This window comes from Vipera ursinii (assembly GCF_947247035.1).
Source record: "Vipera ursinii genome assembly, chromosome: 1".
NCBI lineage: Eukaryota > Metazoa > Chordata > Lepidosauria > Squamata > Viperidae > Vipera > Vipera ursinii.
In genome coordinates this window covers 269518475-269546210 of record NC_139512.1, presented here as the reverse complement: position 1 = coordinate 269546210, position 27736 = coordinate 269518475, and the positions used below count along the sequence as shown (strand labels likewise).

The following is a 27736-nucleotide window of genomic DNA, read 5'->3' as shown; positions in this document are numbered from 1 at the left end:
CATAATTAAAGACCACTCCTATGAGAACATCAGAGATGTGCCAAAGAGGGAAATTTCCAGCTTGTTTCCTTCCTTTGAGGTGATGTTTTCTTCCTTCTATATTTTTGTTTGTTTCATAAAGCAGTAAAATTGATCTTACTCTGCAGAACAAATGAAGCTATACTTTCTATTCACAAAGTACTTTTACTAGATGCTTCACAAAACTCAGCTTCTTAAATGATACTATGATGTGTGCAGTTCATATTGAAAGAAATAATTATTAGATTTATAGGTGATATTTTTGGTAATTGAGTATGGCATTTGTTCAATTCCTGTTGCACTGAATTTTCTACACTAAGTAGTAATATTAATGAACTGCTACAGCTCTTATCAAATTCTGTTTCTAGCACATTGTGCAATAGCACACAAGATTGTATGTGGTGCACTGGGAGATTCAAAATGCACTACTGGCTGCCACCCGCCCATTACTTGGGCATCTGATCTGAAAATCGTAGCTTAATAATTTGTGAAATGTAACTCTAAGAATTAACAAGGAAAAATTAGGATTACTGATGAAGTAAAAAGCATCCATCCAAAAGTATAAATGCGTATATGATGCAAAGGTTTATACTTGTTTTATTAATAAAATGTCTTAATAGTATAATAATAATAATAATATAATTATCTTCAAATACCTTTTGTAAAACCTTCATAAAACCAATATAGATACTGGTTAGTGTTTTTTAGGATTTATTAAAGAAATATTCACGGTATCTTACCTGAAATCTGTATGCATAGAAGACTGAGTATGAATAGAAAAAATAAATGTGACTTCGTTTTCCACTGACAGCACCACATCTGAATCTCATATGACATCCTATGGAACAAGGAATGAGAAAAACCTCTTTAACATTTCTGCTATTACAAATCTACTTTTTCTTCAAAGAGTTGCTTTCTTCAATCTATTTCTTCTTGCATAATATATTAAATACTTTATACACACACACACACACACACACACACACACACACTACTTTGGGAGTGCATTTCATGAATAGCAGCTTTATTCTAAAACATTTGGAGATCAGCAGATACCTTTCTCTGTTTTAGATAAGAAATAAGTAATAATAGTTATCAACTTCCCTCCGCCCAGTATGCTCCCACAGAGAGGGCCTCCTCAGGGTGCCACCGCTCAAAGAATGCCGACTGGTGGCCCCCAGGGGGAGGGCGTTCTCTGTGGGCACGCCGGATTTATGGAACCATCTTCCGGTTGAGCTCCGGATGGCGCCCGACCTTCGCTCCTTCCGGCGCGATCTAAAGACTTACCTCTTCGAACAAGCTGGCCTGGCCTGATGGGATGGGGTTGGGTTTTATTAATGTGTTTTAACCTACTTTTTAAATGTATTTTAACTTATTGTAAGAGTTGTGGGCATTTTGTTTAATATTTTTTAATTTTTTAATTTTGTCTTTTAACATATACTGCCCTGTTCACCGCCCTGAGTCCTTTGGGAGAAGGGCGGTATACAAATAAAATTAATAATAATAATAATAATAATAATAATAATAATAATAATAATAATAATAATAATAATAATAAAATGTTTTAAGCTGCCCAAAGTCGTTTGTGGAAATGCACTCCCAAAGTAGTGTCCTCTGAATGGTACTGAAAACAAGTAAATAAGTTACACTCAAATTTACCAAATTTAAGATTTTTCCCCACTGATTTAAAGAGGGAACAACAGGAGTGGATATAAGATTGGAATAGCAATATAAGGCTGCAGTCCAAGTGTAAAATCGTACTTGTGTTTCATCAGCCAGTGGATTAGTGGAAGCTCTGCAAGATCGCCTAGTTTAATGTAACGTACAGGGGGAAAACAAAGTTATTCTCATATTAAAAACATTGACTTGATTCTAGCTACAACATTAAAAGTCACATAGGGATGATAGGCTATTCTCCCTATTTCTCTTCTGTGCATCCAGTGAAGATTTGGGATCAATCCTTCTGTCATTAGAGCACTTTTGTACATCACTGACTCTTTTCCTTTACCTTTACCACAACTAGGAATTCTAGGACACAACACCTTTCACAAAAAAGGACATGAAAATGAAAATATCTATATTATTACAAATGGGATCATGGGTATCACCATTCCATCTCACATCATAGACAGTCTTTGAGTTTGGTAAATGCAATATTTGCTTAAGGCTAAACATATCACGCAAACTGGATTGCATTTACAAGAATCAGAATCTGGAACCAAAGGTAGTCATCATTACTCATTAATTGGTATCTCCACAAAATAGGCATGATCATCATTACCAACAGGGAAGCTGAGGTGAACCTACTAGTCCTTTTCTTTAACTTCCTTTTGTACATCTAGATTCAGAGACAGTGTGCTCTGATTGGTGATTATTGCATGATCACTAGTATAGGAATTACCCCACTGCAGGCAAGCCAGGAAAGAATTCGCACTATGACTAATTAGAGAGGACGGCCAACTGTTTGGTTTACTCCATTGGGGTATCAGGTGGACCTTTGCATCACTGCATCTATTAAGAAAATAGCTATATAACAATGACTATGTTACTAATTTAATTAGAGCCAAGGGATATTTGCCTTTTGCAGTTTACTCCAACCTGGATGCTATGCAGTTTCTTCATTATTAATGGTACTTTACTTGTTTAAAATTATATGCTGCCCATTTCTAGCCTGTGTTTTCAGATAGTCTTAAAGACCACACAGCATGGCATAACTTGGTATCAGCTGGCATGGGGGAGGACTCTGGAGCTAGGATGGCAAGGAAAGTTGACTGGTTCAGGGAAAGCAGCATGGGTGTCCCTGGGGATACAGATGGATTGTACACTGCTACCACAACATAAGAAAATCTACATTGTGCTCCTTTTTAGATTCTGTACCCACAAGTCCACTTAACAAAGCGCATTCTGACTAGATTATAAAAAGCATAGTTCAGCAACATCTAAAGAACTCTACCTTCTCTAGTTCTGCTATATGTGATCAAAAGGGGGAAATGAATGGACAGGCATTGATGACATACACTGCAGAGATGGAGAAAGAAAAAAAGATTTTTCTGGTCTACTCAGCTGAATCTTGGACAGCCCTCCTTTGCCAAAATAGTTGTATTCTGAATCTGAGTTTTAATATTTCTTCCCAACGTGTACCAACAGGGTTTTAAAGTTGATTTCACCGATTTTAGTGGAAAGCTGTTTTAAAGTTTTATTGTCACATAGGAGCTATATGTCAGTGGCCAATACTCATTAACTGCATTTTGTAATATATAAAATGAGATTGCTAATTTATTAAATACCATCAGCCTGTATTAATATTAACCCCATATTTGCAACCATCAACATTAGAGTACTTATTTTCATCAGATTCATGAGAATTGTGCCTACGTGAGAAAGGGAATATGAAGCAAATCAAAGGCAGTACTTAAGTCTTCTGAGAACATCTGAGTTTCCTCACAGGCGGCCTAATGTCCTCCAGATGCCTTACCTCCAGTTCCATATGTCCTTCCAGAATTATGAAAGATCTAATCTAAAACATCAGTAAAACAAGAAGTCGTTTTTGAGATTACTCTCTGTATGGAAAATATCTCCTTTTGGTTTTTCTTTTCAGACAGAAGCAGCCATTTTACAAGGAACTTTTATTTGTAATCCAACTTGCTCTTCCCTAGATAATGGCATGGAGGTTTTCTTACATAGATCAATTCCTCAGAAAGGACAGAAAAATGTCTGTGTCTTTTAAAGGTAAATGTACAAACAGTTTCATTTTAGTTAGAAATTAAACTACATAATATTATTGATTTTTCATAAATAAGTAGCTGATTAATCAATCACATTTTTCTTTACTGAAAAGTATCTTAAATTATCAAGTCAGAAAGTGACTCAGCTTTCTGATGAGCAGTAACATTAAACTTAATGGTGATCCTACACTACTTCTTGCTCTCTGAAATATAAAAAGCTCTTTGATGAAGCCAGACACTCTAAAATAACTGGATTAGCACACAACAAAATGATTGTCTTGCATGTCAATGCAATTGCAAATAAATCCTTGCTAAACTTTCTGAAAATGAGATACCAGAGATCCATAATGAATGGTTAATAAATGAACACACATATTCTGAATTCTTTACTAGATGAAGAAGTTTGCTTTTATGTTTCTTAGCCTCATTTTTTCCTATATGAAATACTGAAATAGCCTACAGAGTCTAAGAACATTAATTAAGAAAATATGGCTGAGGACATCTTTACATATTAAGGATGGCCTGCACTATGACCCTAATTCTGTAAATAAAAATATCTTATCTATCCATTAAAAACAAGTGGTCAATATACTATTATTACACAGCTATAATTTTCAGTTCAGCTAAATAGTGCAAATATAGACTGCATTTTGAATATCAGAGGATCATTATTTTCAATCAATCCTACTTAAAGAGATCTTTTCTCACTTTGAAAGAGAAATTATGCCTATTAAAATTTCCTGGAAATCTTATGTATATATAAGGTAGCTTTAACAAATATGCTATATCAGATTTACTATTAAAATAAAAAATCACACATACACAAACACACAGATTAAAACCTAGGTATAAAGTCAATTAAAATTACCAAGAAATATTTTAAGGTTACTGAAAATGAGAAAGTCAATCAATCCTCTAACTTTACTCAGTGTTTAACTCAAATTATACTGGATCTACAAATATAAATGTTTGGAACTCAATATATCCCTGAAACTAATCCCAATTCAAAAAGTAAGTACCGTACATTTCTCCAATTAATGTTCCTTCTCCCTGATCCATTCTACTCCCCTCCAAACATAATTTTGTTTCTCTTAGATGAAAACATTTTTATTTTTTATCTCTACAGAAATCTTTTTATATCAGTTTAAATATGAAGTGATCAGAATGTGTACTCTATCCAGAAATCCATACTGAAATGTCTTAAATAAAATTTGTTCTGTAAAAATGGATTGAAAAATCCTCACAGTTTGACCAGATTGAGTTCTGGCAACCAGATATATTACATTGCTCAAACAAGCCAATTAAACTCTATTTTCTGGATTGGACCCTTTTTAACATCAAGTCCACCATAGGCTGCAACTTACAACTTTTCATTATACAATAATTTTAAATACACTCCCATTTTGTCTTTTTCCTCATTCCTCTCCAAAATCCCTTCTCTTCCAATCTGCTGCAATATCTCTTGGGATTTGTATTGTAATATCCATACACTGATCCTTCTATCAACTATTAGTATTGTCACAAGTATCTGTCAGAGGCGTTTTTCTTCTCTCAATTGCTACCACTACAGCCACCAGTGCCCAACTGTGGTTCTTAGACTGCAAAATTGTGTAAGACAGGGATGTCAAACTGCCAGCCTGTGGGCCGGTTGCATTATGCAGAGATCGCACCCACCCCAGCTCTGGCAATGCGAAAAAAGTCACAATATGTCATGACATGTCGAGTTTGATACCCGTGGTGTAAGATGTGTATAAGCCATAACAAAGTTCAGCAATCAGATAAAACAGGGGTTCCCAACCCCCAGTTTGTGAACCAGCACCGGTCAGGGCATGCCAACAATTGTGCCGTGCAAACAATTGAAGCCCCATATGTGGGATGCAGGCAGCATGCAAAACCACATCTCCTCCAGTCTGTGGAAAAAGCTTTTTCCATGGAATCAGTCCTTGGTGCCCAAAAGGCTGGCCACTGAGATAAAACACAGTTCACGTTATTCTCAGCAAAACATGAGATTCACTTAGATGCTGTTGTTAAGGCAGGGGTGCATTTGGCTTAGTAACTTATAAGAAGTTTGGAAGGAAGGATGGAAGAAAACATCCAAGTTCCATTAATATTTTTAACAGCTGAGCATTACGGCTGTTTTGAGGTATAGTCCATTAATCTAAAAAAATATGTTCTAAACTCAACATGGACATAGAATTTCTATCTATGGACTTAGTAGATTTACCATGTTTTATTCCCCCTCCAAGGTATTCTGAATATGGAGGCCTAGGCTGGAGAGATAAGAGTCAGCAGCTGTGATCAAATTAATGATAGGAATAAATCCTGAAATGGGTGTGGTAAGATAATGTATTTGAGGATGCCCATTATTATTTACTAGCATGCAGAATTCCTTGGAGGTATTATCTTTTATATAAAGTTTGTTTATCAATTTTAAATGTTGTCCAATAATAAGGGAAACAGTTTACAAGAAAATGGATAATAGATATCTCGGTTTAAGATGAAGGTATGTAGGTAGGTAGATATAAAAAAATATTCTATGAGGACATCGTTTAGGCTTACCAATACTTTTAGGAAACTACCATGATTTGCCTTAAAGTCTTGTTTTTGTTGATTACAAATGGCAGTAAAAATGTATCCTAGACTATCAAGGCAACTGAAATTAATAATTAATCTTAATCCTCATTATTTTAACACACATATATTGCTGATCAAGCAATTTGTAAGGCAGATGTATTATAAAATCTAAAGGAATTAGAGAGATGTTTAGCACTACTGTGCTATCAACATGACGTACTGCTATAGAGAACTCTATACAACTCTCTAAAATGGCATGCAACAAAGCCTGACTTTGGAAAGAATAATGAATAGAATGAGTTATAAGTTTCCATGGTTTCATTCATATAATTATGACCTTGCATGACTACCCATAAGAACTACTAAAATTCATACAGCTGCTTACTAAAAATGAAGTTTCAACTAAGAGAGATCATGCAAATAAGGATTTCCCCTTGAATACCATTTTTGCTTATATTATAAAAGGATATATAAAAAAATACTGTCTCAGTTGTTTTCTTTAAAAAAAGATGGACTTTGCAACTTCCAAAGTATTTTGGGGCAAATCAGCAACAAATAAATAAAATAGAAGGATATTATCATGAGGTATTAACCATTACTAGTAATATTGCATAAAGGATAAACTGCAATTCCCTTCAACTTTTTCACTTCAGGTTTTATAATGAATAATCAGGAACTGAACCAAATTAATTATATAAGTTAATGATGGTGATGTATTGGTTGCACAGATGTTTTTCATTTAAGCGTAAGGGTTCAACAGTTATTATAATGCACTTATCTAGTTTCACTATCGCAATATCTTCAAAGCTGACTATTCATTTAATCTATCAGTCAACAAATTGATGAGATTTTACGTACAACTTTCACTTATCCTATACACATTTACTCAGAAATCTATATACTTTTAAATTTAGTTTATTCCCCAAGTGTAACCAGATAGCAGGTTTAGACTTTTTTCTTAATCTATCCCAGTATTTGTAATTACCCCTCCCCACATCACAGTAGTAAGGCACAAAGGACAAAAATAGCATACAGTATTAGTCCTCCTTTTCAGTACATCAATTACATTCACAACATCCCATTTCTTACACTGGTGTAAACATCATCTATGCCATTTTATATCTGCCCGTATTCCCATAACATTCTATCACCTTTTTCTCTTCAGATTGTCACATTCATTTTTCATGGGTGTTGTTCAAGCCATTTATAATTTGTAGTAAAGTTTTTAAAATACTATATGTCCCCATCTTTACCTTTCCTTGCAAATTATTCAGAATAGTTTTATTCTTTTAAAATTATTTTATGTTATTGGTTTTATTATTATTGTGAGCTTCCCCAATGCTGGTTAAGATGGGCAGCCATATAAATCTTTTAAATAAATATATTGAATTAGTATGATGGACACAGCATAAAAATACTGCTTTTTAGATTAATTTCAGTAACTGAGATTTCTAATCCAAACGAGGCAGACTTTGGGGTAAGTTTTTTTTACAGGAAAATACATTTATGAAAATGATCCTCTGGAATTTGCTTCATTAAAAGTTCCTAGGTACTATAGATAAAATGGGACAATTTATTTTCGAAATGATTTCCATTATTTCTTCCTTTCTGGCTCACAACTATGTATGTTCACTTGACACTTAGCAAGCATCAACCCAAAGCAAAAGTAAGGAGCATCTTTAGTCACTATGCAATATTGTAATACTGCACATTCTGTCTAATAAGTTAGTCCAGCAGCTAGGAAAGTTAAATGCATAATCATTCAAATCTCAATACCATATTTTCTCCCCAATACCATATTTTCTCCCCAAGACAGACCAGAAGATCTCTCACTGGCAACCCAAGTAACCAAAGAACCATAACAGTTAAAGGTGATGAGTATCTTCTTTCTCATGAGTTTCCTGTTCCTCTTTTTGGCAGAGTATCTTTTTGGCTGGAAGTATTTCTTTGTAAAGTATTTGTAAAACACTTTACTCACATCTTCTTTCAGACAAAGCCGGGGTTTTTAAACTATGCCACCACCAAATAATATTTAGCTGAGAAGTGAAACTAGGCATCAAAGTTCTAAACAAAAACCAAGAGTAAATGCCAACTGCTTGTATGAACTTTCCATCAAGCTGTATTGCAATTGTGTAAGAAAAAGCAAAAATGGGTCCTTATAACTATGACTTTAAATCCACATGTGAATTCATGTGGTTATTTTAAAAAACACACACAAAAGAACCTATCCTGTGATCATCCAGCTGTCAGCTTTCAAAGAAATCAGAATGAGCTAAGTCTGTTCCAGTGGGGCTGGGCTTTTTTCTTTTAACCTGGTTCTCCCTAAAAGCTAGTTTTTGGGGGCCCTACTTTTTCTCTGCACAGACGAGTCACTGGCTCTGTCCTAAGGACACATTAAACCACAAACGACCGACCGCATTTAGCCAAATGGAAGTCAAAATCACCAAGAAGGAAAGGGAAAAAAAAAGCAGAGGTAGAGCACCAAATCCTTTGGCTGGAATAAACCCTGCAAGTAATCCAAACGCGTTCGCTTCTCCGAGGCTGAGAAGGGAACCGAGACTGCTTCGCAAGGTTGTTTTTTTAGGAAAAGAGGGGTATGAAAGAAAGAAAAGCAGAGAAAGAAAAGCGTGATTCTTTTCAGTAAGGACAAGTGCCGAGTCAGAAACGTACATGTTGGCATTACTTGGCTTCAGTTAGCATCCTCTGGGGCGGGATTCCTTTCTCGGTTTCCTTGTGGTCCTCTTCTAGCGCCGGGCTGGCAGAAAAGTTCACGAGGGAAGAAGGTCCATATCGCCCTGCGTTCCGCCACCTTCGTTCCGACGCGCAAAAATCTGGGACCCGAACGAAGGCAAGGGGGAAAAGGCGCTGGGTCTCTTGGCTCCTCCCTCTCCGAAACCTCTTTTCAAACTTCGAGACAAACTCGGCTAGGCGCTAACGGCGGCCACCGGAGCTATTTCTCCCGCCGCTGCGCCTTCTTGGCAGAGCAGAAGCCCCGCAACCTCGAAAGGGGTTTTCGCGACTCAGCCCCCCCCCCCTCGTTCCCGCCCAGTCGGGCGCTTCCCGCGCAAGGTCGCCGAAGCGAAAAACCTGCGCTGTTTGGGGTTCCCACGTGGCCCCGCGCCCAAAGAGAGAGAGAGTCCCTCGCGCGGTTCTGGCTGGCTTCTGCGGGCGGCCGCCTCTCACCTTCTAGGGGCCGGGTTCCAACTCCGAGCTCCACCCCAGAGTGACGGCGGGGGCGGGAAAGGGAGGGAAAGCATCCCAAAGTTCTCGAGCGGCCAGCGCTGCTCTCCTCACGCGAGTGATTCACGTCGTTCGTGCCCGAAAGCAGTCGTTAATTCCAGTTAATCTCTTGTCCCTCACACTCGCGAACGCGCAAATGAGGTTTGCTAATTGAAGAAACTCTTGTTGGCAGTTTGACGGTCGAATCGAGTGCCACGTAAAAGAGTGAGCGCCTGTTACTCATCCCAGCTTCTGCCAACCTAGCAGTTCGAAAGCACGTAAAAATGCAAGTAGAAAAATAGGGACCGCTACGGTGGGAAGGTAACAGCGTTCCGTGCGCCTTTGGCATCTAGTCATGCCGGCCACATGACCACGGAGACGTCTTTGGACAAGCGCTGGCTCTTCGGCTTTGAAACGGAGATGAGCACCGGCCCCTAGAGTCGGAAACGACTAGCACGCGTGTGCGGGGAACCTTTACCTTTACTAATTGAAGAAAGTAGTTTTAAAGAAGTGGCCTTCACTTAGGGCAGTCTAGAGTAGACCCTCTTTGCTCTCCTCCGAATACAGCAGATAGTGCGTTCCAGTTAACAGGTAGCCCTCGGCTTATGACCACAATTGAGCCCAAAATTTCCGTTGTTAAGTGAGATAAATGAGTTGTGCCCCCTTTTACGACCATTCTTGCCACCGTGGTTAAGTGAATCGCTGCAGTTGATAAGTTGGTAACCTGGTTTTTTGAATGAATCTAGCTTCCCCGTCTTGCTTGTCAAAAGGTTGCAAAAGGTGATCACGTGACCTGGATATACAGCAATGGTCATAAGTATGAACCAGTTGCCAAGCATCTCAGGTTTAACCACATAATCATGGGGACATATGTAACTCTGTAAAATGGTCCTAAATCAGTTTTTACAGTGTAGTTATAACTTTGAACGGTCGCTAAATGAACTTATAAAGTTGAAGACTACCTGTATAGGTCTATCAGCTAGCCTCACATTGCTGGTTACCGGAGTTGAAGAACTCAAGGGCATCAGGCTGGGTAAAACAATCAAAGGCCTCATTCTCCCTTTACACAACCATCAACTCTGTACCTTGGACTTGCAACCTGCAAGAAAAAATAAAGTGGGTGAGTTGTTTTCACTCCTGTAATGCTATGTAAAGGAGGCATAATTGAAACAGTTCCGCATGGAATCTTTTTGCACCTAACTATGATACAAACATGTCCTGACAATATCTTTTTCATGCTGTGCTCAGTGATTCTCATCCACCTATGAATAAGATGGGATGACATCATCCTTAGCTGTACTTGAGTTAAAGTGACACTCCCCTGTCCTTATCCCAAAGCAGTCTCAATATTTTAAAGTTTCTCTACGCTTTATCGATCATTATTTTGGACAGAAATAAGATTTCAGTGATTTGAAAAATAGGCAATAGAAGGATTGGGAGCGGGAAAAATAACTATGTCAGTATGCATATATTTTTGAAGGGTGGATAGGGAGCACTTCAACTCATATAATATGTTATGTACTGGGCTTTTGGGCACTACACCATGTACGTTGCTGGAGAGCTCTCCAGCAACCCAGACTTGCCGTCTCCGGGCCTGCAATTGGTCAGTCTAAGGCAGTAAGCGCGGGTTCAATCTTATTGGCTGCTGCCATAGGGCTTGGCTATATATTGGGGCTGGAAACAGTCCAAGGCTAAGTACAGTTCCATCAAGAAATAAAGAATGAGTTTCTCTGTACCCAGCCTTGTGTCTTCATTCCTGCTCACCAGAACCCACGACATAACGTAATAAATCTGAAGAGATTCCATACAAGGGCGAGGGATTAAAATATCAAGACCATGCCCCCAACCTGCCATGGCCCTTTTGTCTGCATGCCACCTTGACTTTTTTGACCCCTAGGAAACCACTGATAGCCAGTGAACATCGCAGAACAACAGATTTGCCTCATATATGTTGTTATGCAATATTGTATTATACATATACATGAAAAAGTAAGCACACCCCCATGTAAAGGGTTTCCCCCCCTTTTTTTAACATGTGGACATACCAATATTTTATCTTCATTCAAATAGTACAATAAAGATAAAGCTTGCATAACTGAACACAAAAACTATGAAAAATTGACTTTGCAATCATTTATTCAACAAAAAAAATAACAGATGTGCCATTTTATTCTATGGAAAAACTAAGTACACGCTCGGTTCTAATATTTGATATTTGGCCCCTTTGGGGCGTTTTTGATAACTGTCAACCAGTCTCTGACATTAACTGGGAAGATTTTTTTTCTAGTTCTTCATAATTTTTTTTTAGCTATGCAATGTTTGAGAGGTTTCTTGCATGCACTGCCTGTTTCAAATTATCCCACAACATCTTGATGGGATTTAGATCTAGGCTTTGACTTGGCCAGTCCAGAACCCTCTATTTCTTTTTATTGCTTTTTTATTTTTCAGCCTCGCTGGAAATGGACTCACTGGAATGTTTGGGGGTCATTGTCATGTTGCAAGGTCCACTTTTGGTTGAACTTCAATCTTCTGACAGATGATTTCACTTTATCCTCAAGCAGCCTCTGGTACTATGAACAATTCATAGTGGATTCTTTCCCAAACCATAACATTTCCACCACCATGCTTTGAGTTGGCATCAGGCTCCTGGTAAAATGCTCTTTTTGGTTTTTGCCAAACATGGTTCCTGGTACCCTAGCCAAATAACTGACTTTGCGTTACCTGTCCAGACGTCATGGCCTTTGCCTAGGTTTTCATAAGCAAATGTTATTCTTGCCCTGATGTCCTTTCTCTACTGCAAAAGTTTCCTACTGGCACATGGAGATTGAATTTAGTGGCTTCTTTCTAACAGTAGACTCGTGCACATCAATAGTGGCACAAGCTACCTGTTGGTGATATAACAACTTTCTGGGGTTCTTAGAGACTTTTTTCAACATTTTGGGATGAACTTATTGGGACATCTTGGCCTGGACGAGTTGGCAGTAGTCTGAAATCTTTTCCACTTGTAGATGATCTTCCAGGTTATTTTAGTGAAGTTTTTGATGTCCAATGTTTGGTAATTTTTTGAAATCCATTCCCAGAATCATTGGCTTTTATTTTTAAGTTCTGAGAGCATCAGAGATGGGGTTTTTTTCAATCTAGGCATGGTATTCTACACACTTAACAATAAAGAGCAAATTAAACTCAATACAATATCTGAGATTTAAATATGATGGGCTCCTTCCAGACTTTATTTAACAAAATTCTAAACATTTGCCCCTGATCTTCTGCACCTGATCTTAAATTTAGATATTTTAGATAATGCAGTCATATGTTTCCCTTTTGTACATGTGAAATTTGCATTTTTGTTTATTTAACCACACAATGGAGGAAAATGTGTAAATGGTACACAATAATTCTTATATTAGATACATTTTATCAATATTGTTGAGATGAGCAAATATCTGTATGCTGAAATTTGTTGAAAATGTCAAAACATTCAAAAGGGTGTGCTTATCTTTTCACATGATATATTTTAACACCATGATTTTTACCATTGGGTGGCAACCTGATTGTAAGAGGATGTTATAAATTTGTTGTGTGCAACATTTTTCTTTACTCCCGCTGTCTCATTATGTTTTCTAGAAAAGACAGGATTTCTGCTACAAAAATAAATGATGGCAATTCCATTCATGCTTGGCAAACGTGTACATGTGTTTAATCTTAATATATTAATTAAAATATTCACAGGCATAGTGAATATTGGTTACCGAATAGTTACCTTACGTGATGATTTAGTCACATATATCAAATGTGGTAAGGTTTCATATCATTTTTGACACAATGCTTTACATGTGAAGAATCTTCAGTGGGAAAATTTTAGTAGGAGTTCTCAAACAATGAGAATGAATGTCTGATCATTCAGTTCCATATTTATTGTGACACAATTATGTATCAGTGTGCATTGCATGTATTCTGGGTGTTGAATTCCAAAAAAGACCAAGAAGAAAATAATTATTGACTAAAATTATTTGCTTCTAAAATAAGGCATCCCATTTATGAAATTAACTGATTCCCAATCTGCATATATAAATCATCCTCTTTCAGATACACCAACTAATTTTTTGCACAGAAACATACACAGTACAGTACACAGCATCTCTTTCCAGCAAAACCAGTAAAATTTTTGTGAAAAAAATATGTTTCCTCCACAGCTTGAGTAAATCCTACAATTGTGGGGTCCTTGGTGACCTTTGGGCTTGGTTGTTTTCTTGAAGATATTTTATTACCCAAATTAGGTAACATCATCAGTACAATCGTTACCAGACTACTGTACTATTCTAATTTTACTGATATTTAAGAGTTTATTCATTACATCTTCTGGTTTTTCAGAACTAGCTTCCACTACAGGATATTTCATCCTTTACCATTCATGAATGCCAATAGAAGAAAAAAACTGTTTGCATCCAACTTTTCATTAAAATATTTTCTTAACATTTGGCCTTCCAGTACTGTATAACCATCACTCTCCCGTTCTATATGCCTGGATCTATTCTTTATGTTTATGTCTATATATAATTATGTCTTATTTTCTGACGATTGATGTTTCTCAGCCTTAGCAATTTTAAGATGTCTGGACTACAATTCCTTGCTATCTGGGGGAATTCTGGGAGTGTCATCTTAGGAAATAAGAACTCCTGGATCCAAGTTTGTCCAAAAGGAAAAGTTTACTAGGATGAGATCGGTTGTGGCAATACAAGACGGGATCTGACATTGAGTTACATTTCAATACTATATAAAGCATTCCCGTTTCAACCCCCTCCCCTCAAATCCATTTGGTCAGGCTCACATCATTTACTTAGGTGTCAGGCCTTTTCATGGGAAAGGGAAATGTCCTTGTGTTTATTTTGTTATTGCTTTCTTCCTGTTGTGACTCAGGGCCAGCCTGTGGGTCCGACAGCCGGCTCCGACGTATCGGAGGACTCAGATGAGGGGGAGGAGGGAGACGAACCGGCTGATGATGGTTTGGAGGCTTTGCAGAGTCCTCAGCCGGGGACCTCTTCTCAGCTGCGTGAGCCCGAGAGTGCAGAGGATGATGACCCACAGCTGGCCCTGTTCAAGGACGCCCGACGCAGGAGGCAGTCGAGCAGGAACAAACAAAGAAAGGCTATGGGACTCCTCGGGAGGAGGCACAGGGAGACCACGCCCTGAGCTCTCTATAAAAGGAGTGTTTGGGGAGGGGCTGGTTGCTGAAAGCAACTTTTCCGCTTGAGAAGACAAGCTCTAGTGTTTTTGTTAACTGTGTAATTAAATCTTGGCAGAAGCCTTTTAGCCTTGGACGCTCTCCAGTCTCTTCTTTCTGATAAGGGGTTTGTTAGAAGAGGGCTGGTTCAGAACACTTCCTTTCAGTTCCAAATGGAGATGCAACCCAGATCTCTCTCTCTCCCCCTGTTCCCCCCCCAGATTAAAAGCTTTCCTGGTCTTTGAAAACAGCCTACTGCAATCTGAATAACCATCCCCTCCCCCCGCCCTCAGAGAGATGGCAGAATCCCGAGAATAAGCACAATATTCTAACCATACATTTATGAAATGTGATATAAATGGATTCTGACAATTGGCTCTCCTCTCAGAAAACAGATGGGTCCATCTGCGGGGAAAAGAAAACATATAAATGTTAGCCCGGTTTGTTCGGATATTCTGTATGAAATCTCTTAAGCAACTTTGGTGCTTTAACGTGAAGTTTGTTAACTCACTCATTTTCTGAGGAGGGGAGGTGTTTCCATGCCACTAAATATTGTATCGTTCCATGGTGTTTTCTGGAATCTAAGATTTCTTTCACTTCAAAATGTTGTATCTCCTTCCACTATGATGGGTGGTGGTGGTGGTGGGATTTTTGTTCGTAGGGGTAATTGTTGTTCTCTCTTTATTAAACTGCAGTGAAAGGTTGGGTGTATTCGTCTAAGATTTTTGGGTAGTTCTAATTCAACTGTTACTGGGTTTATGATTCTTTTAATTGGAAAAGGTCCAATATATTTTGGTCCTAGTTTTTTACAGGGTTGGAGTGATTTCAGGTATTTTGTGGATAAATATACCATCTCTCCTACCCTGAATGGTGTGGGATCAGTTCTTTTTTGTCTGCCTGTGTCTTGTATGCTTTTCTGGCATCTTCCAACGCTTTCCTAACGATTGGCCATGTATTTTGTAATTGAGCAATCCATTCCTTCAGATCAGGGATAATCGGTTCTTTTGGGGTTAGTTCTGGTATTGGGTTGAAACTCTGTCCTGTAGCTACTTGAAAAGGATTGTAACCTGTGTTTGAGTGGACTGCATTATTATATGCTACTTCTGCGAAAGGCAGTAGGTCTGTCCAATTGAACTGCTGGAAATTAATAAAACATCTTAAATATTGTTCAAGTACAGAGTTAAGTCATTCAGAAGCCCCGTCTGTTTGAGGGTGGTGACTAGACGACACTCCTTGGGTGGTTCCTAAGAGGGATAAAAATTCTTTCCAAAATGCCGACGTAAATTTCACCCCTCTATCAGATATGATGCGTTGTAGTACCCCGTGCAATCTGTAAATATGCTGTACAAAAAGTTTTGCTAATGCTTTTGCAGTCGGGATTTTTTGGCAAGGTATGAAATGTACTTGCTTTAGAGAACAGATCTGTGACAGTCCAGACTACGGTGTTTCCATTACTTTCTGGCAGTTCTACGATAAAATCCATGGCTATTTCTTTCCATGGGGCTGAGGGGTTCGCCACCGGTTGTAACAGACCTGGCAGTTTCCCTTGCAGTCTTTTGGCCATCGCACAAATTTGACAGCTACCCACATAGCTTTCTATGTCCTTTTTCATAGATGGCCAGGAGTTCTTATTTCCTAAGATGTGGATTGGGGTGGGTCCTGACACTAGATGGTATCTGCTATAAGAGTCATCCTGGAAGGGAAAACCTTACCGGGGGACTATGCACTAAATACTATGTCTGGCGACGAAGCAAGAGAGGAGGGAAGCCCCACGAAGAGGGAGTCTTCCCCCCGAATGGAATCCCAGAGATGATGGGAAGCTGAAGCGGCATATTTCCCTGGGGAAGAAGCGGTAGAGCAGCACGACCAAAAACCCCAATGGTCGATGGGCATTGGAAGGAAAAGTGAGTGGGAAATGGCATTGGGAGAAGTGACCCTGAGACGGAGCGACCACCAACCGGAATGGAGGCAAGAGATGGAGAGCTCCCTGCATGCAAGTGAGGAGAAGCGGATTCTGGAAAAAGCAATTGACCTGATGAAAGCAACCCTGAGCTCACTAAGGGAGGAGAGAGCTGAAAACCTCAACTGAAGCAGCGCCTGGGGCCGCAACTGGAGAGGTAACAGAGGGGATCCAGCACCTGAAACCCCGGGGCTGTCCAATGGAACAGAAATTGCTACCTCAGCAGTACATACCCCCCCGAACCACAGATGGGGACCAGGATGAGGAGCGATACTGGCTGCGGTGCAGACAATGCTCCAGCCAAAGACTCCCGCCCCTGGAAGTCAAATTCAAGGGGGAGCCATCACGACTGGGATTTTTCCTAACCCAAGTCCTCAGCTATATGGAAGAATATGGACGGGATATCCCCAGTGACAAAACATGCATCCAAATTGTGCAATCCACCCTGGACGGATCGGCTGCAGACTGGGTGGTGAACGTGCATGACTCCAACGCCCCAGAACTCAATGATTTCAACCGATTCATGTCATCATTGAGGCGGCAGTTCAAGGATCTTTTGGCTGACCGTAAGGCCCGGGAGAGAATCAAAACGGTGAGGCAGGGCAGGCGAGCGGTGGCCGAATATACCCAAGAATTCCGAGCCATTGCCAGCAAGCTGAACTGGCCAGAAGATATCCTCCTTAGCCACTTCAAAGATGGTCTAAACTATGACCTGTATGATGCTTGCCTTTCTCGAGGAGACCTACCCCATCTCAACGACTGGTACGTCTTGGTGGAGGAAGTGGAAATAGACCGACTGAAGAGACACCGCAGAGGAAAACCATGGGGCCGCCTGCCACCCGAACAAACACGCGAGGGGGAAAAACCACCAGCCACAGCCAAAAAATCAATGGGTTGTTTCAACTGCGGGAGAGAGGGCCACCACACCACAGAATGTCATTCAAAAGCCCCCCCCATGAAAACCAGAGGCATCATCTTCCAAGAAGCCGGGGAAGTCCCAAGACAACAGAAAAGAATCTTCCATGAAGGGGACAGAGGCTGTAGAGTCCACAATTCCTGCCAGGAACTGGGATTGGACTCCGGCCTGCACCACAGGGATGGTGGAAAACTTGGAAGACAGCTCAGAAGGAGAACCATTGGTAAGTGGACCCCCCATACTTAAGACAGTGACTATATTAGCTTCCTCTATGCCTGAAGCAGCCAAAATAAAAGCTCTGATAGACTCTGGTTGCATCCGCTGCCTTATCAGCCCAACACTGGTGGAGGGATTGAGCATCCCAGTGAGGAGGCTAAAACAACCAATCTCTTTTAGTAAATTAGATGGGTCAATAGCAGGCGGGGGACCAGCTACCCTAGCCACTTTACCAATTTACCTGTCCCTGGGATCTCATGAGGTGGACATAACATTTATAGTGGCCCCAGGCATGGAATGCCCAATGATTCTAGGACTGGAATGACTGAAGAAATGGAACCCCGGGATAAACTGGAGGACAGCAGAACTCAATTTCCCAAAGGGGGGGGCAGAAGAACTTAGACTCCAAAAGCATCCCCCCAACCCGGAGGGAGGAGACAGCAGCAGTGGGGGAAGAGAAGAAGTTACCAGAGATACCGGAGGAATACAAGGACCTTACTGAGGTTTTCAGTGAGGAATGGGCAGATGATCTTCCCCCCCCCCACCTCCCCACAGACTGTTCTATGGAATTCAAACCTGGGGCAAAACTCCCAAAACCCAGGATGTATGCCATGAGCCCAAGGGAAATAGCAGAAATTGAAAGATTCATAAAGAAAAACTTAGAAAGAGGCTTCATTGAGCCTGCCAGACCCAAAGTGGCCGCCCCAGTTCTGCTCAGGGAGAAGAAGGATGGTTCTTACCGTTGTTGTATAGATTATAGAAATCTGAACACAAGTAGTGAATGCAATCTGTACCCCTTACCCCTAATGAAGAATATGCTATCCCACCTATCGAAAGGAAGGATTTTCACTAAACTAGACCTGAGGGAAGCATATTACCACATTAGGATTAAGGAAGGAGATGAATGGAAGACTGCATTCAACTGCCCATTGGGTTGCTACCAGTTCAAAGTACTGCCATTTGGACTGCAAGGGCCCCCCGCAGTATTCACACAATTAATTAATGACATGCTAAGGGAGCATCTTTATAAGGGGGTCCTGGTTTACCTGGATGACATCCTTATCTTCACTGAGACCAAAGAGGAACACATCAACCTAGTCAGAGCAGTCCTGAAAAAGTTGCGAGCTGCCCACCTATATGCTAAACTATCGAAGTGCGAATTCCACCAGGAAAAAATTGACTACCTGGGATATCGCATATCCCCAGAGGGCATAGAAATGGACCCTGAGAAAGTTAGGGCAGTATTAGAGTGGGCACCCCCTGCACACGGAAGCAATTACAAAGTTTCCTGGGGTTTGCAAATTTCTACCGCCAATTCATCCCTGCATTTGCCCAAATAGCCATGCCCCTGACAAACTTGTTGAAAACGAAAGGGGGGTCCCCCGTGAAATCCAGCCAGCCTGTAAAGTGGACAATGGAGTGTCAAGCAGCATTTGAGAGGCTAAAGAGACTTTTTTCTACTGAACCTGTCCTAAAACAAACCAGATCCCGTCTACTGTCAGGACCCACCCCAATCCACATCTTAGGAAATAAGAACTCCTGGATCCAAGTTTGTCCAAAAGGAAAAGTTTACTAGGATGAGATCGGTTGTGGCAATACGAGACGGGATCTGACATTGAGTTACATTTCAATACTATATAAAGCATTCCCGTTTCAACCCCCTCCCCTCAAATCCATTTGGTCAGGCTCACATCATTTACATCATTAGGTGTCAGGCCCTTTTGTGGGAAAGGGAAATCTCCTTGTGTTTATTTTTATTGCTTTCTTCCTTTCAGTTCCAAATGGAGATGCAACCCAGATCTCTCTCTCTCCCCCTGTTCCCCCCCAGATCAAAAGCTTTCCTGGTCTTTGAAAACAGCCTACTGCAATCTGAATAACCATCCTCTCCCCCCCCCTCGGAGAGATGGCAGAATCCCGAGAATAAGCACAATATTCTAACCATACATTTATGAAATGTGATATAAATGGATTCTGACAGGGAGCTGAAGTCCACACATCTTAAAAATTGCTAAGGCTGAGAAACATTGATTGATTGATTGATTGATTGATTGAGAAACACTGCAGTAGATCATCTTAAGTATCATCTCAGAAATAGTTTTCAAGCTTTAATTTAAACATTCATCAAACAAATGTAGTTTGAAAACCTGGTTTTAAGAAATTGAGTCTAAGACTACTCAGAATCTTTGTATGCCATTTAAGGGCAAAATTTTAGTGCAGCATTTGCATTTTAGGATTGTGAAAAAATTGCTGAAATTTTATTTTTTTATTTTTACCAGTTTGGTTAAAGTAGGTTTAACAAAGGGCATATAGTCTGCTGTGGACAATTATGTAATAGCATAAAATTAAAACTACAGAAACCCTTTAGCTTCTTCCTCATGCAAAGGGCTTGCAGCATAAACGCAAATGCACAATATGAGTCAACAGTTCAGAGTCCTCTTTTAAACTTATTTTCCATATTGGTGTTCATAGAATAGGCACTGTATATATTGTAAATTATATTTTCTACTCCCATATTTTCTTCTAATTTTTTGAATCAAGCTAGCGATCAACCTTTTTAAAAAAAATGAAAGACTTTTTTTTAAAAAAGATCACACAATTAAATGTATAGCTAAAAGGTTATTAGAGTCCATTTTTTGTATTGACTTTTATATTTTCCATTTTCTGAACAGATGTGGAAGTTTAGAAATATGCAAGGAAGGCTAACCTCAAACTGTTTCCATCAGGGATATATTAGCTGGAAACTTCATGAGGAAAAGTTTTCTCAGCTCTCTGTTTGCAGCCCAGCTTAGCAGGCTTGAAAAGTTTGGAAAATCTGGAAGTTTTAAATAAACATCTTTGAATTTGGATGAAATCAAATCTACACTCTAAAATCTTTGAAGCTGATTGCTACATTTTTGTTGTATTATTTTAAAATGTTAAAAGCTTACAAGTGCTACATAGGAAAATTTTAATTTCAGACTAATTTGAAGACATGGCATAAGACAGCTAATAATTCTGTAAAAAATGGGAAATAAAATGCCACATGATAACAAAGAAAAAGGAAGTAATGAAATTATCTGATTCATTTTGTCCTGAAGGATAAAGAAGTGGATAGTTGGTTCCTATTCATTAATTTTATACTTCCAATTTAACATATTGTTAGAAATTATTTTTTATGAAACAAAGATAACATTGAAAATAATAGTTTTTTATTTCCTATTGGTATCAGAAAATAATACTTTGCAACCTTTGGTCATTTTATTACTATGTATCTTAACTAGGTATATTTTACTTCTGTAAATCATTATAATTATTTTAATTGGGACAATCTTGCCTGATGAACTAGACAGATGATCAATTCAAGCCCCTCCAGACCTTAATTCCAGGCTGCATGTATTCAGTAACTGCAGGTCCTAGTTCATGTGGCTATCAGCATGCAGCTATATGTTGTACATTTTACATAGTATACTGATTAGATGTATGGAAACAAAACTCAGCATGGCAAAGAAAATATTTGCTAGCATACTCAAGAAGTGAATCCTGTGAATAATAATATTTGCATTGGCTGAAAAGCAGTTGAATGTGGTGACTGGATGGAAGCCATTTTCCCCTTTAGCAACATAAATATGTTCTGTGTTTCCACAGAGAGGCCACAAAATAATAAAATAATAGTAGGAAACTAACAAAGCTGATCTTATCTCAATGTATAAAACTTTGCTTATTAGGAGGTTGTTAACTGAGTTGGCCACCCATGCAAAACCTCGAGAAAGTAGGAAGTTGTGGCATAACATTTTGATTTCAATATAAAAATCATGCTGTAGTGTAACATGAGATCAAGGTTCTGAGGAAGGATAAGCTCACACATGGAGCTGTTTCTTTCTTTGTAATGTTTAATACATCTTGTCTTGAAGCATGCACTTTCTCATCTCCAGTTCACATTGCTGGCAATACTGAATAAAAAAAGGGAAGCCTAAAAAACATCTAATAAGAAACATACATTATAATGACATTGAAGATGCACAATAAATTGTAAAACACCATTCAAAAAATGAGAATTCAGTGCAGAAGTTCTGTTTTGAATACAGCTTCATGTGCATTCTGTTAGCAGGAAATATTCATCTGAGATCAAAGGACAATTACATAATGATAGATTAAGTTATAAAGAATAAATTACAAAGATAAAAGTATACATAACAGAATAATGTTACTTATTAATTTAGGTAAGTTCCAGTTATAACTTTATAGATATTTGTTTGGTCCAAACAACATGATACTCTGAAACTTGTATTCTAAAACATAACTGCTATATTTATATAACATGCAGTGTCCAAATAAAGAGATTACAGATTAATGTATAGTCTTACTTCAGAAAACAAAAATGGCTGGTTTCCCATAATATGTCATTTATATTCACTTTGAATGTTAAGAGAACTTAACATAGGTTAGGTTAGGTTCTAATTTAGTGTGGAATTTTTAATGTTTTAATGTTTTTATATTCATGTTTTTATCATGTAAGCTGCCCAGAGTCGCTTGATAGTGAGACGAGCAGCATATAAATTTAATAAATAAATAAATAAGGTAAAATCTTACCATTTAAATAATAAAAAAATAATTATTTCCTTCCACAGCAATTTCATGTCCCCAGAATTCTTTTAATCCAACTGAAGATGTGCAATGAAGTTGGGAGAAAGAATAAGAGGAGGAAAAAGTTATGAATCCACCTATAATTGTCCTGTGTGTGAACTTGTTACTTTACAATATAGTTTAGTCTTGGTAAATGTGAAGGCATTTCTTTATGTTATGAAAATAATAAAATACAATGAAAAGACTGGTCCTAGAAAACTATTATGCTTCAAGATAAGATAAGATAAGATAAGATAAGATAAGATAAGATAAGATAAGATAAGATAAGATAAGATAAGATAAGATGATAAGATAAGATCTTTATTGTCATTTTTTACTGTGGGCCCAACGGCACACATCAAAAATGAAATTTAGTTGCCCGCTCTCAAAAGTGAAACACATACATGACACACACCTAAAACATACTATATACAACATATGTATAGACCGATAATAAAATATTAAATACTGTCCATCTTGAATATATAATGGAAGGAGGAAGCCTGAGAGTTCACAAGGTTAATGCTATATGGAATGAAACTGTGATTGAATCTGGATGTTCTGCTACGGATACCACGAAGTCTCCTCCCAGAAGGTAACAAGGAAAACAGGTCGTGAAGAGGATGTGTAGTGTCCCAAATAATCTTACAGACCCTGCTCAAACAATACTTCTGTGCTATGTCCTGGATGGGAGGGAGGGAACTACTAATGATCTTTTCAGCCATCCTCACCAATCTCTGCACTGCCTTCTTGTCTGAAGCAGTGATGCTTCCAAACCAGACTGTGATGCTGTATGACAGGATGCTCTCAATTGTCCCCCTGTAGAAAGTGGTCAGGACAGGACAAGGAAGATGAACCCCAGTAGAACTCAATATAAAAGAATATTTATAGCTCAGAACTGAATTCTGGGATCCTTAATGTTTCTGAGCTTGGTAGTTTTCTTGCAGATGTTTCATTACCAAGCTAGGTAGCATCATCAGCCCTGATAAGGTTACCTAGTTTGGTAATGAAACATCTGCAAGACAACCACCAACCTCAGAGAGCATTAAGGACTCTGCAGTCCATGTCTGTTAAAATGCTGATAAAATATATGGGTTAAATGGCCTTATTTTCACATATAAGTTCATGTGATATCACTCCTGCAAACCTGTGAATAGCAAACCCAAATATTCTCCCCCATTTTCCATTCTCAATTAAAATAATTTTTGTCTACTCCCAAGCAGCAAAAATGCTAATTCTGTAAGCATGTATTCACTGCATTTGGTGAGATTTGTGAATAAAAAAAGTTTTACAATATTGATTAAAACTACTTTGAATATAAAAAGGGGGGGGGAGAATAACATTGCCATAGGAGTTTACTATAGGCCACCCAACCAAATGGAGGAAATAGATGAAGTTTTTGCTAGTCAGTTAACTAAGGTATGTAGAAAGGGGAACTTTAATTACCCTGACATCAACTGGGAGACAAACTGCGCATCAAGTGGAAGATCAAACACGTTCCTGACAAACCGAGCAGACAAGTTTGCCTCCCAAAAAGTAGAAAAGGGATCTAGGGGTACAGCCATGTTAGACTTAATTCTCACTAACAGAGATAAAGTGATAGAAGGTGTTGAACTAAGAGGTACCTTGAGTGGGAATGATCATGCAATATTGGAATTCAACATTATGGAAGCACAAGCAATAGAACATAGTCAAACTAGAGTCTTGGACTTTAAATGAACATAGTCAAACCAGAGTCTTGGACTTTAAATGAGCTAATTTCAATAAACTTAGAGCTTGGGAAGAATTCCATGGATGAGAATCCTCAAGCAGAAAACAATTCAAGAAGCTTGGGAAATTTTGAAAAGTGAGATTATAAAAACCCAGTGTAGCACAATACTAATGAAGAAGAAAAATAACAGTTCTCAAAAGAAACCAGCATGGCTACATAAAGACCTCTCTGATAAATTGAAAGACAAAAAGGACAAGTATAAAAAAATGGAAAGAGAGGCACATAACTAAGGCAGAATATCAGTAAATAGCCCAAACTTGCAAAGATGAAGTGAGGAAAGCTACAGTAAGGCTCAAAATGAACTAAGGCTTGCAACAAAAGTAAAAAAATAACAAAAAAGAGAGCTTCTTTCAACATGTAAAAAACAAGAAAAAAGTTAAGGAAATGATTGGTGTATTAGTGGGAGAAAATGACAAGAAGGTGACAAGCAACAGAGAGAAAGCAGAACTACTTAACTACTTAACTTGTTTTTTGCATCCGTCTTTACACAAAGAGAAAAAACAGTCCAACCTATCAAAAACAGTACCGTAAAAACAGATTAAAAACACAAGTTAAGATAAGCAAGAAAATAATAAGAGAGCACCTGTCCACTCTAGATGAGTTCAAATCACCAGGACAAGATGGGTTACACCCCAAGGTTCTAAAGGAACTGGTAGATGTGATCTCAGCACCAGTGAACTATATCTTTTGAAGATCCTGCCCGCTCTGCCCCTGCCCACCCCAGGACGGGGCGGGCAGGGATGGGGTGGGAGCAGTTTTTGGGCACTTGGTCTCTAAAACGTTTGCCATCACTGGTCTATTTTAATGAAAAGAAGGACTAGGGGTGACATGAGAGCAGTGTTTCAATATCTCAGGGGTTGCCACCAAGAAGAGGGAGTCAAGCTATTCTCCAAAGCACCTGAAGGTAGGAGAAGAAGCAATGGATGGAAACTAATCAAGGAGAGAAGCAACCTAGAATTTCCTGATAGTTAGAACAATTAATCAGTGGAACAACCTGCCTCCAAAAGTTGTCAATGCTCCAACACTGGAAGTTTTTAAGAAGAGACTGGACAACCATAGGGTTTCCTGCCTGAGCAGGGGGTTGGACTAGAAGACTTCCAAGATCCCTTCCAACTCTGTTATTCTATTCTATTCTATTCTATTCTATTCTATTCTATTCTATTCTATTCTATTCTATTCTATTCTATTCTATTCTATTCTATTCTATTCTATTCATTATTGAATTAGAAATTAAGTGGAGGAAATACATAAAGCCATCATTCTACCCAAAGTAATATAATATAATATAAATTAACAAAAATAAGCACTATTTATTGTATCTTTGGCTTGTTTTCACAATACGTAGATGCAGACTAGAGGCCAGGCATATATATCTGTGGAGCAAGTGCTCAATAAAATTAAGCAACTTGTGGAACTCAACAGGAAGTCATAAGGATGAAATATTTACTGGGGTGAAAATGTCACAATGTTCTAAGTGATGATGCAGAGCTTTGCATTGCATGCGGATGCTGTTTTTTCTTCTTTTTTTTGAACATGCTCTTTTGTTGAGCAAACCTTTAAAGGCTGCAGTAATAAAACATCAGGCTATATATACTGTATTAAAGACAAGAATGGAGATTGGATTTTGAATTCTTCGTTTAGTGAAAACATCTTTGCCCTTATTCTTGTGCAAGAAAAAAAAGGATTTTGAATAATACAAAAATGAAGAAAAATGTATGTATGGTTCCTAGAATGTCAACAATTAAGGCTCTTTTGACTGGAAGAATTTATTATCCTACCTATTTTTTCCAGAGCTCACTCTATTATGCCCCTGGTGGTTGTTTCCATTTATTAATCAAGGCTGAAATTGAAGAATTGTAACATCCTGAGTTTAGTTTTTATGTTTACTCAGAAGGTGTACTTAAAATATTTAAGAGCTGTGAATTTTATCACTTACTATTCTTATACTTAGAATTATGTAATCATTTTTATTTGTCTGCCATACACTAAATAAATAATTTTTATTTGTACATATATCACATTCATAATTTAAGGAAAAAATCTAGATGGTTTAAATGCCTGTTTGATTTTGAAATTAAATATTTCATGATGAAGTACAGAGAGGAAATAATGCTATACAGTATCATTTACCCTATCATCAGTAGTGGGATTCAGCCAGTTCTCACCACTTCTGCAGAACTGGTAGCTAATTTTTTGTTGCCAAAGGCCTATAGAACAATGTTCCAGAAGCGGCATTCACACAGAGAACCGGTTCTTCACATATTTGAATCCCACCACTGCCTATCATGATTCAAAATATACAAGGAGTTAAAATCTATTCTGTATACTCTTTCAAATCTCTAAGAATTTGTATTGTTAACAGTTTGCATAGGTTTTTTTGAATTCCAAACTCTGAACAAATGGCAGATTATGATTAGTAAATGTATGTATAGTACCAAAATGCAGGAATAAACAATGATCTATACAAGCACACATGAAAGAGACATTAATGTTCCATAATTAAATCTTATTATAATACTAACTAATCAACAGCATTTTGGCTTGATAAGTAAGAAGAATTTATACCTTGATTAAAGAAGAATAAGAGTAAATATGCCACTAGCAAAAAATTAGAGCATTTTTTGTCCAAGACATTAATAAAGAATGGGAACTTATTCAAAATTGATTTGTTTTTTGTGAATATGTTCAAAATTGGGAAGAGTTGCCCCCATACTTAACTTCACAGTCATACCCTCTTCAGCCTTTTGTATTTTGTTTTTACTTTTATGATGAAGGTAAAATTGAACAATGTCAGAGCTGAATAATGAAAGGACTTTATTACTAAAATATCTGTATACTGGGGGCATTCCTAAAATGAAAGAAAAATTACAAATAATTTTAAGAAATGTGGATCATTCATGGTTTCAAATACATAAAACTCTGCATTTCATGGTACTTTTGTCCAGTTAGAACACAAGCAGCTGGAACCATAATTAAATTTGAAATTAAGCTAAATCGGCTCCTAATAGGAAGACAAGGAGAGTTTAAAAAATGTACCAGTTTAGGCAATGCATGGGTTTGCATGTCATTTCCTAACAGGAAGGTCTGTGGCTCTTTCTATGAATGAGGCTGTGCACAGTTGAAGATGCATTTAGTAATGCAAGATTTTCCATAAAATGTTCACCATATCACTTCAAACCAGAAAAGATTAGTAACATTCCTTTCATACTTTCACTTCTGTGCATGATAAACAAATCTGATCAAGGGTAAAAGAGGAAGATGTTTGTGTAGTGTAATGCACATTGCTTCCTTAAAAGTCCCTAAGAACATTTAGTTACATTGTTTCTTGTAATTGTTTTGTCTTTTTTCTATGTGCCTTTGAATCAGTATTTCACTCCTGGCAACTGTGTGGTAAGGGTTTTCAGAAGTCATTTTCCATGGCCTTCTTCCTAGGAGTGAGGGTGACTGGTCCAAAGTCACCCAGATGGCTTTGTGCCTAAAATGGGACTAGAACGTATAGTCTCCTGGTTCCTTG

General features: G+C 38.3%; 2 protein-coding genes across 5 annotated transcripts in view; both read right to left on the bottom strand.

Moving 5' to 3' along the window:
- The window catches only part of ADGRG6 (adhesion G protein-coupled receptor G6), a 114624-nt gene extending 105303 nt beyond the window's left edge, over positions 1–9321 (bottom strand). For both annotated transcript variants that reach the window (XM_083368253.1, XM_083368254.1), the window contains exons 1-2: positions 8988–9321; positions 759–856 (exon numbers count right to left, since the gene is read on the bottom strand). In XM_083368253.1, the coding sequence (XP_083224379.1) occupies positions 759–856; positions 8988–8989 (100 nt within the window). In that variant the 5' untranslated portion in view covers positions 8990–9321. The remainder of the gene's footprint in view (positions 1–758; positions 857–8987) is intronic.
- The window catches only part of LOC310643865 (uncharacterized protein), a 707877-nt gene that overhangs the window by 426358 nt on the left and 253783 nt on the right, over positions 1–27736 (bottom strand). The window lies entirely within an intron of this gene.